Raw genomic sequence first — 17,825 nt, forward strand, 5'->3', positions numbered from 1 at the left:
TCAAGTCGGGGCAAAGTGTAAAAAAATCAGACAGCGACAAAAAATGAACTCATCAACTGATTGCCATACCAGGCTCTTTAAATAAATGAATATCCTAGTGTTGTCTTGTGAGACAAACTATTACAAAATTGTTTAATCCTTATATTGAATTGAATAGTTTAAAAAGAGGATATTTTAAATTTATGGATAGATTTTTCGTTTCATATCTGCGAGAGAAATGTTATTTTCACCATTGCTACCAATTCTGGCTGGCAACAAATATATTCGCTGAGAGTATTACTAAAAATATTTAAAGTTATTGTTTACTTTTATGCCTAACGTGTAATCCTTGATCAAATACCGTTTGTGAATTTCCGTTAAAACTGAAATTTGAGTTGACGTCGAAATTATTACCGACTTCTGTTGAATTTTGACCCATTTTACCTGTGTATAAATATACAGTCTCGCATGACAATGTTAAGAAGTTACATATGTACAAAGTTTACATTGTACGTGCGTTGGGTATATAATCAAATAATTCCATTTACTAGTTTTCACATCTGTCATCCTTCATCAACACCGGTCACGATATCTCTGACACAGCAAATTAACCGTGATATTGGACTTATGATCGCTTAACATGCATATGACAGATGGTATCGTGGTTATATAATTACACAGAAATCGACGGCTTCCTATATTTAACTAATATTCATTATTTAAGTATTAACATAATATAAAATCTTTTGTTCTTTTTTTTCTTTTTTCTTTTTCTTCTTTTTCTTTTTTTTACTTCCTTTATACGTGAGTGGTAAAGCTCCATAAATTAAAAAGTGTTTTCAACATAATCTTTGTAATTTGATGTAATGCACCCAATTATTGTATAAATCTACTTTATAATCACTTTTATTTCTTTAAGAAATCATAACGCTGTATCATCCAATTAGCAACATTGTTGCAAGCAGCGGTATCATCTGTTTACGTTATGAGCAGATAACACACATTTTAAGCACATGAATATGCTTGTTACCCGCAAGACAAATTTATTTGCATACATGGCCTTTACGTCTTGAAGCCAAATAGTAATCCATTCATTATGATTAGCCTCCTTTAATATGTTTTGTGTAACTAGAGAATGTTACGATGATTCAGCTGCAAATCGCATGAAAGGATGTAAAAATTAAAGGGCATTCCAAGATTTTAATAAAGTTTAGGTCGTCAAAATTACACTTACTGGACAATATGTATTTTTTTCATGTAGTGAAAGTTTAATCTTAACATTGAGATGGCAGTTTTACTCTCAAGATAAACCAAAGTTCTTCGAGTATTAAGTCCTGGAAATTCTTAATTCGACCCGAATTATCACTAATTACCGCAAAGACATAAGGTATCTGTATATGATATGTCTTTTTCCTGTACATTTCGGCATTAATATCGTCACACTTAGTCACAAACACTTATATGATCATCCTTCGGACATAGATTTCATCAATATAAAGTGTGCATGTTTATGATGTCCAAACGAAGGAATGATACTTGAAGCTGTTCCTTTCTCGGAAAAACTATCTAAAAAATTATGAATATGAATTAATGCCATATTTGATCCTTTGTCTTCATTTGAGATGAGAGACATACCATTTCTAAATATAAATATTTATAACCAAATGATTATACAGAAAATGAAACTCATGCAATCTTACAAGTACAAATATTGTGTTCCCTAAACAAATAGGTCTACTGCAGACTGCTAACTAGTGATTAAATAATTTGTGGCAGATTAAGAGATTTGCAAAAACTTTAACGTGGAGCATTGATAATGAAAATTTATAAAAAGAAATAAACAATCACAATAAGATCCAGTATATATGTTTTACTGTAACAATAAAAACACGACACGAAATCATAGTCCACTGTAAACGTTACATATAAGCATAGATATACACTCCAGGACATTGTATATATATCAAATACATAACATCATAACAAACAACATAGACGTTTCCTACGATTTTGTTTTATACAATGTACGTGTGAGTTTTTGACATTGTTGAGCTACTTAAATAGCAGTATTAAACCCTAAAACTGCTCAACAAGCGTCTAAGATGTTATTAAAGCATCAAAATGGGCGCCACAACAATACGTTATTGCTACCTGTAAAGCTGTGTTATTTATAGCGACTATAATTATCACGGCAAGACACCTCAACGCTTATACTAATATTTTCTACACTTTTTGTTGTCTTTTAAATAAATGCATCTAATTCGAAATAAAAACTTTTCTTATTTTCTTATTGTTAGTGACGGTGTGATCCTGAAGATGGACCATCCATTCTGACAATCAATTGTCTTCGTCCCAATGACATCAATTATAACGTCACGATGTCGATCCATGCACACATTAGTCAAGTTACGTGTAGCCTATTAATATATGCATACATGCTCACGATTAGAAGTCTGATTCTAATACCGTACGACAAACGTTTATAATAATTAATAACCTGTATGAATATCAATAACCTGTATCATTATCAATAACGTGCATCATTATCAATAACCTGTATGAATATCAATAACGTGCATCATTATCAATAACGTGCATCATTATCAATAACCTGTATGAATATCAATAACGTGCATCATTATCAATAACCTGTATGAATATCAATAACCTGTATCATTATCAATAACGTGTATCATTATCAATAACCTGTATGAATATCAATAACCTGTATCATTATCAATAACGTGTATCATTATCAATAACGTGCATCATTATCAATAACCTGTATCATTACCAATAACGTGTAGCATTATCAATAACGTGCATCATTATCAATAACCTGTATGAATATCAATAACCTGTATCATTATCAATAACGTGTATCATTATCAATAACCTGTATAAATATCAATAACCTGTATCATTATCAATAACGTGTATCATTATCAATAACGTGCATCATTATCAATAACCTGTATGAATATCAATAACCTGTATCATTATCAATAACGTGTATCATTATCAATAACGTGCATCATTATCAATAACCTGTATCAATATCAATAACGTGTATTAATACCAATAACGTGTATTAATACCAATAACGTGTATTAATACCAATAACGTGTATCAATATCAATAACGTGTATTAATATCAATAACCTGTATCATTATCAATAACGTGTATCATTATCAATAACGTGCATTATTATCAATAACCTGTATCAATATCAATAACGTGTATCATTACCAATAACGTGTATTAATACCAATAACTTGTATCAATATCAATAACGTGTATTAATATCAATAACCTGTACCAATATCAATAACGTGTATCAATATCAATAACGTAAATCAATATCAATAACGTGTATCAATATCAATAACGTGTATTAATATCAATAACCTGTATCATTATCAATAACGTAAATCAATACCAATAACGTGTATCAATATCAATAACGTGTATTAATATCAATAACCTGTATCATTATCAATAACGTGTATCATTATCAATAACGTGCATCATTATCAATAAACTGTATCAATATCAATAACGTGTATCATTACCAATAACGTGTATTAATACCAATAACTTGTATCAATATCAATAACGTGTATTAATATCAATAACCTGTATCATTATCAATAACGTGTATCATTATCAATAACGTGCATCATTATCAATAAACTGTATCAATATCAATAACGTGTATCATTACCAATAACGTGTATTAATACCAATAACCTGTACCAATATCAATAACGTGTATCAATATCAATAACGTAAATCAATATCAATAACGTGTTTCAATATCAATAACGTATATCATTATCAATAACGTGTATCAATATCAATAACGTGTATCAATATCAATAACGTGTATCAATATCAATAACGTGTATCAATATTAATAACGTGTAACAATATCAATAACGTGTATCAATATTAATAACGTGAATCAATATTAATAACGTGTATCAATATTAATAACGTTTATCAATATTAATTTCAATAACGTGTAACAATATCAGTAAAGTGTATCAATATCAATAGCATGTGACAATACTAATTTCAATAGCATGTATCAATTTTAATAACGTGTATCATTGTTAATTTCATGTGTCAATATCAATAACGTTTATCCTTCATTTTGTTCTGTCATAAATTAAATGGAGCAGTCCGTAAAGAACCGTTACAAAATTTAACCCCTGTTCCATTGGAATTATGATTTCACAAACTAAACAAAAAAGTTCACACCGGGAAAATTAGACATCTAAAAATGTTAGTACATGAATATATATGAAGTACACAATTACATACACGAATATACAATATACATATACACGTTTACATATCATTAAGTAAAATCCAGTAAAACATATACAATACACTAATCTATATTGAGCAATTAGTGACCCTGCCGTATAACATATCGCTATACTAACCCGTTTTTGTTCTTAGTCACTCTTAATCAATAGTGTTCTTAAGTTTCTTATATACTCATTCTTCAATTCATCGATTCCAGATATTTCAATATATCACAAATCTCCTCTGAGATGTGACCAACATTTTATACTTCTGATTGGTTTCATGTTTAATATCGTAATCCGCATACACTCAAATTAAAACATCTCGATATTACAAGACTCACTGTGAATTTCATAATTTTATAATTGTCACACTTCTGGTTGATACCAGCGAGAACTGAAATGTTTGCTACATCAAACATTTTCAGTGGTACTTTTCCAAAAACAATTTCCTCTTTACATGATTACGATTAATATCCATAGATTGTCTTTTCGTGATTCCGATAGTAGTTATGATAGTGCGATGAAGTGTCCATTCTAAATGTTTGTTGTGCACTCTTTCACGTGGATTTCGTCTCTGTCAATGACGTCTTCATAAGGTTGTTGGTCCTTTAATTGATCTCGCACCTGTCAACATTCACAAAACAACATTCCGTAGCACTTGAGTAACATAATTAAAACCGCATTGACCTGCATACAAATAAATGTATATATAGGTTATTTCTGGAAAGCATTGAAATCTACAATGTATCGTAATTCTATCAAAAAGGACATTTAGATGGCATTAGATGTCATTGAATATTGTAAGATGATGTCCGTAGTACGATTGCCATCGGGTTAGATGTCCGTCCACATCTGAAGGCTTATTCAGGTTTACAGATGTAACAAGAGCGATAACTCTACCAGCAATGTCGTTCATTGCTGTGAACGATTTGGCAGAAGCTAACAATGCGAGTTATCGTCTCACCTGTTCTGTGGATTAACAGAGCTGTCTATCTTGTTTAATGTTTTGCGGGTATGTCAACAATGATATCTATGCTTCGTGTAAAATGGGTCACAAATAGGGTCAATTTTATATATTGAATGACAAATGCACTATAATATCAAGAAAATATAGGCTTGAAGTATCAGCGGAAATCTTTGTACATGTATATAAAAAGCGAACGTGGTAAAATACAGGTCATATCCTTATCCATAACTTTTTTTCTTTATTTTTCATACTTCAAGTCTAATAACAGACTTACCCTTTCAACTGCCTTAAACACTCTGATGAAGTTTTCCCCGATTAACTTCCGCAGTGCCACTTCTGTCCAACCCCTTTTTCGGAGCTCCAAAAGCAAGTCAGGATATTTTGACACATCTTCCAGACCAATCGGTAGCCTTCACGTTGCAAATATAAACAAATTTCATATTAACACAAAAAGAGGAAAATACTTAATTTTTTTTGTAATATGTTATGATATGTTTTTCATTGTTTTATTCACTTTCTGTTTTACAGTATCAATTTAAGTACATGGTAAATATGATTTTAACACGAACTCACGGATTGACACCATCGAAGTCTGAACCAATTCCTATAAAGTCCTCTCCGAGTCTATTCTTGATGTAATCGATGTGATCTGTCAGAAGAAAAACCGTAAGTTAATAGTTTTATTCCTTTTATATTATATCACAATGATGATACATGTATATAACAGAAGATGCGCTTACACACATGGATCACATGGTCCCATTCCCCTAGCACTGTTTTGTAGGGTGGCCACGCAAATCTAGATTGTTGTTCATATTTTGCCATAATTTGATATATTTCCATTTAATAATCTCAAATCGATGATTTACCTTCTAAGTACCAACGCTTATCACGCCCAGTAATGAAAAGAATCCTGGAATGACGAAACAGCTGCATAATGCAGTTTCATAAATGTTTGCTCCGCTGTATATGAATCGAAATCTGCATTGGAAGGCGCTCATATCTTATGTGTCTTTACAAAGTTTGCAAGCAATATAACATTGTTTATCTATTCTTTCGTCATGATGTATTCATGACGTAAACACTGAGCTTACCGGCTACTGTATCAATCGTTGTGTTGTGTTGTTGGTCTGGTTCACAATTGAGGTAGGCATTGTAAAAATTAACCATAACTATCCCTCCGTTCTCCTTCTGTAAACAGGGCAAAATATGATGTGTATTAAAACCCGCTAGTTAACTTTTAAGAAGGTCTCCGGTGTTTCCAGCTATCCATGTATCCTATTGATCGTACACCCTTTATTAAATAGACTTGAACAGGGATGGTAAAATATCCCGAACTGGTTTGAACTTTGCCAGAATTAAAAAGAAAAAGAAATAGCATCGTTTAAGTAATTAATGTTGTCTCGAATTTGAATTTTAAACTGACCGTTGACTTCGACTCTTACCGTCTATACATCATCATAATGTTCTCTTTAATTTGAATTTTCGAACATATTGTTGGCCTTTCGTCTTGACAAATGTATGCCCTCGTTACTACAATACAAGTTTCTCCTTAACTCGAGAACGTAGTATTTACCTCTGCTCTTCACCATTATATGTCCTCGTTACGGCAATATATTGTTTCTTTAATTTGAATTTCGAATATAGTGCTAACCTTGAATCTTGAAAACTGTATGCCGCCATTACTGCAATAGAACGTTCTTCATAAATTGAACTTTGAACTCTGACCATTGACCTTAAGTCTTGGCAGATATATGTCAGCGTTACTGGGATATTATTTTGAATTTGAAATTGACTGAGTGTTGACCTTTGACCTACCGTCATGTCAAGGACGTCATCATGTACGTTTCTTTTGTGATTACAGAGGGCGTACACGTTGGAGTGACTGAAGATAACGGGTGCCTCTGACGTCATTATAGCATCAACTGTAGTCTGGTATGACGCGTGTGATAAATCTACCATCATACCAAGTCGGTTCATCTCCTTGACAACGATCTGTGAAGGACAAAGACCATGAAAATGGGACCACAGCAAAAGGGAAATCGTAACAAGCCAAAAATCCTGGGTACCAACCGCTATGTTTAATAAACACTATTAGTGTATACGGTGTAGCTATACACTGTTGTACATACCTTTCCAAAGTCGGATAGTCCTCTTGTCGATGTTTCATTGATGTCCACAATGTAGCTGTCTGCCCTTTATTTTAAAAAAATGCTGTTTATTTAAATACAGTTCCAGACATATATCATGATATCCATATATCTTTAATTTAATACCCATTATACGTATCACAGAAACTTCAAAACAGCTCCGTTGTGTATCTTCATAGATGCATGTATATGTTCCTCAGTTCTATTTTTTGTATTATCTTTTATTTTGGTGCAACGCTTGAATTAATATAAAAGATATCAAATATTTTATATTATTTCAGAAGGTGTCAATATTCACAAATGGAAAGGTACATCGATTATTTCAAATTACGACACTTCAAGCTTTCTTATCATTTGTTTGTGTCCATGTTCATTTTTATTGTTTATCAATTCTTTCTCCTTCAAGATGGCGTCACTTACCAGTCGGTATCACAGCTGTGGGTCAAGGTCATGTAACGAGCTCCTAACTCATAGAGCATACGAAGAACCCCGAGAGTATTCCCGATCATGTGACCTCCTTCAATGCCTATACCGCTAGCGATTTTGTTCCTTCGGAATGCGTCCATTAATCCTGTGAAAAAGTATCAGTAACTTTATTTACTTTGGCTTACAATTGTGTTGTTATATCTATTGATGAGCAGGGTGAAGAAAGGTTAATAAAGAAACATTTCTTATGTCCGAAGAGAACATTGATTACCTCGAAGGAAGTGAAGAATTAATGCATTTTAATAGAGTAGTTTGATTTGTTATATTATAATGCTATCATTGATAAATCATATTACAACGTATATAATGTATTAATGTTAATTAATTTATAAATCAATTGATCCATATATAAACTGACTCCTTATTTCGATATCGGTTCAACTCATAAAGTTTGATTTGTAATGCACTTGATATCTATGTAGATGTTATATAATTAGGTTAGATACTGTGAAATCATACTGGTAGTTTTATATTCAGCAATGTCTCACTTTGACTACACTTGATGATTTGTGTATTTTGATATATCTGATATGCTGTTATTTATACCATACCGTCGGCCGTCTTGACGAGCTCAAAGACGTCGGAGTAACGACGGACAACCTTATAAACGACGTCTATCTGGTCTAAACCCATCCGTACGGCGTCCTTTCCAGACGACGAACAAGCAACAAATATCGACCAGAACTAGATGAAAACAACACAGATAGCTTCAGAATGTGTCGTTCTATATAAGTTACACAACAGAAGATAGAAATACACCATATTTATTTACACAATAAAATAGGGTAATGAGAAGCAGTGGGCAGTTTAACAGATCAAGTGTTAATTAAGTCCGTACCTCGTGCCGGTCACGTGACTTCGTAGGTAAGAAAGAACTTACCGTAAAAGACACCTTTAATACTAAACAACTGAATCCAGGTATAAAAATGTGTATAACTAACGGGGAGTAGATAATATGACATGTTTATTTTAATATACAGTGATTTTGGTGGTTTTCAAATGCAACAAGTGCCCCATTAACCCACAAGCGTTTCACAAAATGGGATATGTGATAACCGTCCTATACAAAGCATTCATTAGTAGCTTCATATGTACATTATATCTTATCAGTTGTTTAAACGGATTCTTGCATGTTTGCATGAGTTTTTGTAGGTGATAGTGGTGATGAGTTAAAGCTTTTATCCAATGAGATATTGCTTGGGTACAGACGATGTATTAATATATATACTGTATGTATGTTTGTGTTTGTGTTTTTTTATTGTGAAATAAAGCATACGTCATTTTAAAAATGTCATTATAGTGCAAAGCAAATATATATCTAAAAGATCAATAGAGTGAAAGCATAAATTATAATACATGTATTTATTTTCCTAGCACTTTTTCATTTTCATCTCATGCTCACCTGTGCCCCGATTTTGCCCTGGCGAAGCTTGGGAATATTTGTGGAGGAAGGCATCCAATCAAACGAGGGATCGGTTATGTTGAAATCTGTCCATAACTGTCCTAGATCGTCGTTAAAATCAAAGGAATAGACTTTGTTTTTAGCAGCTTGGCGAACCGCCCATGGAAAATCGTTGTGCCTGGAAGAAAACGTCTTTAAAGATTGTACAAGACATGCGAATTTATTAAAAAAAAAAACATGTTTCCAACAAGTACAGAATAAATATTGTATCATTCAAGTGTTGCGTCTTTCCTGGACTCATCAGGGATGCAAGGAGCGAAAGTGTAATAGCATATTTCCCTGAAAATCTACGCGTCTGGTTTTGTCTGGACGAATGTATCAAATTATTCGATGCGAGGGAGAGGGAGATTCAAAAATTGAGATGTATATATCAAAATGAAATAATTTAATTCAAAAACTTCTTTACCAAAATTGAACATAGATTCGACACTGCCAGAAGGAAAATATTCATTTTAGTTCCAATAATGGCATCCATTTCTTCCAATTATTTTCAAAAATCAATCTTTTGTGTACATTATTTCCATTGTTGATATATTTTTGAACAGTAAAATGATCCTTGATATCATTAACAAGAGCTGTTATATTTAAAGCTTTGTTGAAACATCTTGTTTTATAGATATAATATTTAATTATAATAATGATTTCATTATCAACAGGGTTGGCATATGAAGATAATAAACCAAATAAGAAAGATTCTTTATTCATAGAAAAAGCAATAAACAATATATCAACTAAGTTTTCAAATTCCTGTAATAATTCTTGTACACATACACATTCCCAGAGCAAATGCGTTATTTTCTCTGGTTCACTATTACAGAAAGTGCATAAAGGACTAGCAATTATATGTGTTTTAAAAAGAAAAGTATTTGTGACTAGGATATAGTGAATAATTCTCAGTTGAAACCATTGTAACTTTGGACTGCGGGAAACATTAAAGGGAATTTTAAAGATTTTTTTCCATTTGTCTTCATTAAAGTAGAAATGTTGTTCCTGCCATTTCCTAACACCGGTTGGTACAGAAGCTGGTGTGATGAGGCAATTGTAAAAGTCTTTTGAGCCTTTATGGTTCTTGTAAAAAATTTCTAAATGCAAAGGTATAAATGGTTGAAATGGATTTTCAAATGGAGGCTCTAAAACATAATTCTCCATAAAAGATCTAACTGCAGATATCAGTCCGTGGTATTGAAGAAAGTTAGTGTTGGCTCTGAATTTTTCTAGAAACTCATTAATTGTATAGAAACTTAGATTGACTTTAAACATATTTTATTTACACATATTTGCAAATAGGATTTGGCACAAGTTATTACAACTTATGAAGCCATTTCCTTACAATAGTTACATAGACAACAGATGATATTACAGACTGATCAACTGCAGTACGAAAGAGATATAGGCCTACATAACATTAGGCACTCACACAAAATAATATAACAAAGTCAATAAAATTTTCAAACATGTTAAATATTGTTTAAAACTTGTTAAAATCTTCCGCTGGATTTTATAAAATTTTGTACTTTGTTAAATACAACACAATTTAAATCCAAAGACATATTTTCATTTCCAAAAAGTAATAATCTTAAAGATATATTTATATCTAAATCACTTAAATGATTTAAAAGCACAACTCGAGCATTTGTGTAAGATTGACATTCAAAGAAGAAGTGATAGGCATTCTCACAATAATAGCCACAATTTACACAATTTGAGTTTTGGACCAGATTTGAACGGTAAAGATCATGATTAAGGGAACTGCATTCATGTCTTAATTTAGTGTGAATAATATTAAGTTTTCTATCACCAATTAAGTAATAAGTAATAAGAAACTTAGATTACCATGATCTTTAACCAAGTCAGAAATTGTATAAATTCCAACATTAAACCAGTTTTTGTAAAAGATGGTGCTATTTCCAACTTTTATATCTGTATTATACCATAATGGAGTTTTCAAAAAAGAGTCATGATCCAATATCATTTTCCTAAATAGTCTAGAATTTCTCAATTTTTTCCATATTCTGAAAACATCTTTCCAAAATTTATTAGAACCTCTCCTCTCTCTTTCCCTTCTTTTCTCTGCCTTTTTTCTTCTTCTTTGTTTTCATGTACAAATTAATTATGTATGTATGTGTGTTTGAAAGTTTGTGTGTGTGTATGTCTGTAAGTGTGAGTGTGTGTACGTGTGATGATGTGTGCGCATGTGCTGTTTGTATGAACATGATGTTTACACGTAATATTAGTGTGAATATGATGTTTGCTTTTCTCTCTTTGCTGTTGTATGTATACAGTATATTTTTATATACCGTCTTTGTTTTCATGTACAAATTAATTATGTATGTATGAGTATGTTGAAAGTTGGTGTGTGTGTGTATGTTTGTAAGTGAGTGTGTGTGTGCTGGTGTGTGTGCATGTGCTGTTTGTATGAACATGATCTTTGTTTACATGTAATTTATTAGTGTCAATATGATGTTTGCTTTTCTCTCTTTGCTTGTGTATGTATTATGTATACAGTATATATCTATATACCGTATACCGTACTATGTTAATATATCTCTGGATATAAGATTGGATGTGTGTAAATGTATGCAGTATGCAATATGTGTGGGAATTTTATACATGTATATAATATTTGGTTGATGTATGTGAGAGCAAGCAACTGATATATATAGATAAGGTTTTTGTGTATGTTTGTGTGTGAGTGTGTAAAGGACTAATTGTATTTTATGTACATTGATGAAAATCTCGAATAAAAAGATAATTACAAAAAAAAATTATTCGATGCCTTGAGGAACTATGGATGGAGATGAAGGTTGATATTACATATGCATACAGATTTGTTCCATTGTTATGGTGTTTTTTTACATACAAAAGTGTGCGCGCATGTGTTTGTTATGAGTGCTTTTGGTTGACCTCCATGGTCGTGTAAAGTGATGAATGTCACAATTCCGCAAGCAACTGATATGGTACTGTTAATCATTTCTTAATTTTAATATCATTTTGGGGTTTGAACTACAATACCTGCCAAAGAACACTAGTTTATCGCTCGTGAGCACGTATAAAGAACATGAACACACGCCTATCTGTAGTGTTAGTGACGTTCAGTATGCCCACATCTTCACTGATAGTATTTACATGTATATAGTGTCATATTCAGTGGTGCTTTCGTACACTGTAATTAATGGAAGTTCCTTACGTTATGGAATATATGGTCAAGTACTTGGATGTTTTTGAAATCATAAGAAGCCAATGTCAAAGGGTTTCACTACGTTAAGACACATACTATAAATGTCCTTATTTTGGTGTACTCACATTTAAGCGCAGAACCTACTTTTAACATATCAAGGGAATTAGGAATTGGTACATCGTCAATATATAATTTCTGTAGAAAACACTATTAAAACCTACTACAATTAGTGTAGTCATTTTTTAGCGGAAGGATTTCAGCGTGAAAGTGCCGCTATAATATGTACGTGTAGAGTGTAATCTCCCTTGACCGGTGATATCCTTTACACTTACCCGTCTATCAGAGGATATTCATCCAACACTCTTTGAACCACGCCTTCATGGGTATCGTCAATCTGATTGGCTATCACACTAAGAGCCACAGCCAAAATGACTGCCAATGCACCAATCAGGAATAAGCCTGATAGGATCAGCGCACATCGGTAGCGTGTCCACGTATTCTCGGCCATGGTACCTAAACAAATAAGTGGGAAGTTTATACGAAGATAGGTTAATATTCTGAATGAAAGTTTGAATACAGCAGCAAAGTAAAGAAAAATACATGTATTCCGTAACATAAATCGTATAAGCATTTTTTATGTAGTATGTATGTATGTATGTATGTATGTATGTATGTATGTATGTATGTATGTATGTATGTTAGAAAATAGAAAATATACGGAGAATATTGACAATGTTTTCAAAAAGATTACAGATTTACAGGAAACACTTAATTGCAATTAATGTTTGAGATGTTGAGTCGCACACAATAACCAGGGTAAGCTACAGATGATTAATTATTTTGAAAAGTGGAAGTTCTCTTACTGATATAATAATGAACAAATTGAATTCCATACAAAAATGTATTTATGGTCCAAACACGCATATGGTAATCGACCATTAGGAAACAACCCCTCCGCCATTGACTTCTAAATAAAGATCTTATCACTAGTAATAATTATTATAATCTAATACAGACTCGGGCCTTCGGAACGCCGCTATTACACTCTATAGTACTCATATAGTTACCATAGCTACTGGTAGTTAGGGATACTTTATAATACACTGTATATGAAAATAATATTGAAAACAGTTATTTATCCATCAGGGAAAATTCAGAATATTAAATATAAGTATCCAAAGTCAAAATAGAAAGTATATGCGTAACATGTGTTTATAATCATTTACATACGGCGTACTGAAGCTTATCATTTTTCCCATGGCTATCCCATTCAGAACTTTAAAATATGTGATGGAAGTTCGCTATAATCCCCTGATAATTTAAATGTTTGTTTACGTGTTCAGAAAGCATGTAAACTTAATTGTAAATACAAACTTTTTCTACATATCAATATATATATTTATTAGTTTAAAGACCTATAAATGCTAATTATATTATATATTGTTTGAATTTTTACAGGAATTCAATTACCGATACCGATTAATGTACACAATGTTCACTTAATTAGATCAATTTGTGAGTGGCAAACTGTAGATAAATCAAATTTACAAATGTCTGTCATGCCATTGTGCGATTTCAACACAATAAAATTATCATAGGTTTCATATCTTATAAGTCCCCTCCACTGTTTGAGTAAACACATATACATATACATGTGTCAATAAAGTAAGTATTTGTTCTTATTTATATAAAATAAGTTTACATTCTACTATAGAGATCATAAAGAGTTTTACACTTACCTCTCGCTGAATTTTCTCTAATCTCCCTTTTTGTGAATCACAAACAACGAAGGACGCGTGGTTCCTCAAATTAGTTCAAAGTTGAAAGGTTACACCATTTTTGTGATGTACGAGTTCTGCTGCTGCGAAGTCGACACATACAGCCTTTCATCCCTGCTTTACGTCCCACATGGAATATCAGCCGTGCTAAAGGGCGAGTCTACTGCCGTTTAAAGGGCCGAGGTGTCAAATTATCTAATGGGCATACCATACACTACAAAATCAGTATTTCAATAGGGAAGGGAGAATGAGGGAGCTATTGTAGTTACAAACGAGTCAGCGAGTTTTATTATATCAAATGAGATCGGCATTTAGATAAGGCCATTCTGTAATCGGTACATCATTCGAACATCTGTTCAAAAATATTCAACGACATTCAATAATTATACCAGGCGTTGTAACAATGCGCTAATCGGTGATGACTAATACTCCTCTCGAGATAACTTACAGAATGTCGTAGCATCGTCATTTTTATTAGCTCTTGAAATAATAGTCGCATACAAACATTAGCTAAATTAACAACATATAGGCTTTATCTAAAGGTACATATTTAGCGACATTTTCAATTCAAAACCAAAACATTATTAAGATGTGTTAAAAAATACTTAATTTTTGTGTTAGCCTGGTGCATGTTATAGGACTGACGCTCGTTTGATGCATTGGGTTGACCTGCAAAGACAAATAAAAGAAATATTGTTTTTATAAATGTTATTTATTGAATGACTGATAAACTCTTGCGAGTCCACAATTTCTCAATATTCAAAATGAAATCATGTTTGATGTTATGGCAAAAACACAGTGTAACTTACTGGATATAATGTGTAGCAACAAAGATGGGGTACGAATTATGGCACAATATAATATACCGAGTCACAACATAGGGGTACCGTATTAGTGACCAATGTAAGTCTTGCTCAAGTCCAAAAAGTAAAGGGTAGGATGAAAACAGAAAGAGTTTCACAAGCACAACAGGTACACAGAATGTGAATAGATGCAAAAACGTTGAGACGCATGGACATGCAAGATGACAGTGCGTTGCCAAAATCCCAACCAGACAGCGAGCCCCGCGGAATGGTCCAACCGGGCTATAACACTAACGGTCATGCTGACCCCATGAACTGATAAGACATTCATGTCCAGCAACACGTATTATCTGTAATTAGCTCAAATCAGGTCAGTAGCTCAAATCAGCTCAGTAACTAGGAGATAAACACTGACTGACATATTACTAACATGTTTGTCTAAATAACTATAGAGTCAGCCTCATATTTAGTCAACCATATGGGTTCATACAATTATTTTAATACGTTTTCATTGAATTATAAATCCATAAGAATTAAAACCGATCTAACACAAAAGTATTTATTTCCGTATTATATTATATACCTTGACTTTACACATAAGCTTTATTTCGAATTATTATACCTTTACGTTTTTTTCTCTATATAAAAGTAATGTGATAATTTGACTGTCAGCCTCGAGAGGATTGCGCATGTGTTTCCAGGACTATCACACCGTGTGACAGTTCAAAAAACTGCCACACGACAAACTGTCACACCCCTGCTGTAACGTCGTCAGAACGTTTGAAAGACACAACGACATGCAAGCGCGTAACTGACACAGATTTTTGCTGTTGCAGACGGTAGCCCATCATTTTGTTTTCTCTCACGAAATTGTCAAACATGGATCAACACACGCGTTTTCAAAACGCCACAGACGTAGAGATCGAGTCATTATTAACGGACAGATATAGCCAAAACACTAAAAGGGTCATACAAACATCTGTCAAGTTAATGGAGGACTATATAGCAGATTCTCATACCAGCACAAACATCTATGTAGATAAAAAAAAAAAACCGTAAAGGTATAATAAAACAGTTATCAAATTGGGTAATTCGGGCAATAGTAATTTTGTCCGCCCCTCATCAACAACGGTTGCCCTCGGGCTAAAGCCTATCGCCCTCATACCCATTTGATAACTGTATACTATTGCACGGCTAAAATGACTATTGCACGTCACGTGCGAATTATTTGCACACCTGTGACGTTACAGAATTTGGTCACGTGCGAACTATTGAACACTTGTGACTTTTCGAAATTTAGTCTTTCCCTTTCAATCGTCAAAGTAACTTAGATGTCAACACTGCTACGCCACTTCTAGGCCTACAGGAAAGTCGAAATTTCTGTGATTCTAAATGTGTTTAAGTTATTATGTAATAAAACAAGTATAGCATGGTTGTCTGTGTAATAGTCCAGAATATTTTACCCTCGGTACTGGTAATCGACTGATGTTCTATCCCCTGTGTTCCAAGTCTGAACTGTTAATGATCTTCAGGCTTATCCGATGTTGGCATCTATTGAAGTTGTTGGGTTTTTTTTTGGGGGGGGGGGGGGGGGGGGTTTTTTTCGAACATAAAACGAGTTATTTAGTTTACAAATATATTAGTTTTATATTGATATATTATATCATAATATTTTCTTAAACATTTAAATCCATCAATGTTAGATATATTATTAACATTGATGGATTTAAGTTTAAGTAAAGAAAATCAAAGATGTACTATTTTGTTTTTATTTATTTATTTCATCCATGTCAAAACACTTGTACTATCCTTGATATATTTGATTGTATCACAAAACAACTATCGACAGCTAGAGTTGATGTTATAAATATTAAATCAATAATAATTGTTCATTTTCGTCTTCATATTTCATTTCATATTATTATTAAGATAATGAACGGATATATATTCGACTGCATGATTCCCTATCTGCATCCTTTTTTGAAGTTAGACAATTAATCATGTACCAAATATCCTTAAACAATAAGTACAATGTAGATGTTTAAGACATTTATAAATAGATAATTTCGCTCGGCGGTCAGGTTAATCGTAACGCGATGTAAAATGCGGTATTATTCGCTCCGTTGTGGAGGTATTTCGTGGCGGTGTAAGTAGCCAATATATTACCCGATCGGGAAAGTTTGAGACTAGGACAGCGCACAACTTGGCTGCTTATTTTAAATATCCCCTTACTGATACAGACAGTGACATTTTTGCGGATATTCAAGGGGAGTTACTTTGTAAATATTTATAAACTGGGGTTGTAATGCATTTGCATTAAGTTGTCACTCCAAAGAATTAAAAAAAAAAGATAAATTTCATTATAGAATATTTAACCAATCTTTTGAGTAGCTACTAACATTTAGTAAATGTTCATCGTCCAACAACTGTGTACGTAGAAATTCACGCGAGAGGGAAATTTACGCTAAATACGCGAAGGTCATTTGGCCGCGAAAATTTCACTCACGCGTATCATTTTGTGATATGTGTGGTGTTTACAATGGACCAAGAGAAACAGAAACAATAACGCAAATAACCCCATGCGTATAATTAACCTGTTAAAATTGCGGAATTATGCGTTGATTTAACATGTCTGCTACTTACACGTTATGGTGATTAACTCATGATACAATTTAAGGGTTTACACGTAACTCATAATCTGAAAT

The 17,825-nt window shown here is 32.8% G+C and overlaps 1 protein-coding gene and 1 long non-coding RNA gene across 2 annotated transcripts; both read right to left on the reverse strand.

The window, feature by feature from the left end:
• Positions 1-1,829: 1,829 nt before the first annotated feature.
• LOC117343887 lies at positions 1,830-3,356 on the reverse strand. The gene is made up of 2 exons (XR_004536095.1): positions 2,800-3,356; positions 1,830-2,533 (listed from the first exon to the last, which is right to left on the reverse strand). It is a non-coding gene; the product is annotated as an uncharacterized LOC117343887 (long non-coding RNA).
• Positions 3,357-3,932: 576 nt separating this feature from the next.
• LOC117343888 (dipeptidase 1-like) lies at positions 3,933-14,559 on the reverse strand. The gene is made up of 11 exons (XM_033906436.1): positions 14,279-14,559; positions 12,872-13,052; positions 9,302-9,479; positions 8,451-8,583; positions 7,834-7,984; positions 7,396-7,459; positions 7,082-7,258; positions 6,358-6,454; positions 5,837-5,912; positions 5,538-5,673; positions 3,933-4,920 (listed from the first exon to the last, which is right to left on the reverse strand). Exons 2-11 carry the CDS (start codon positions 13,045-13,047, stop codon positions 4,831-4,833), a joined length of 1,278 nt encoding a protein of 425 aa, XP_033762327.1. The 5' UTR covers positions 13,048-13,052; positions 14,279-14,559; the 3' UTR covers positions 3,933-4,830.
• Positions 14,560-17,825: the final 3,266 nt, after the last annotated feature.

The sequence above is a fragment of the Pecten maximus genome, chromosome 15, assembly GCF_902652985.1.
Source record: "Pecten maximus chromosome 15, xPecMax1.1, whole genome shotgun sequence".
NCBI lineage: Eukaryota > Metazoa > Mollusca > Bivalvia > Pectinida > Pectinidae > Pecten > Pecten maximus.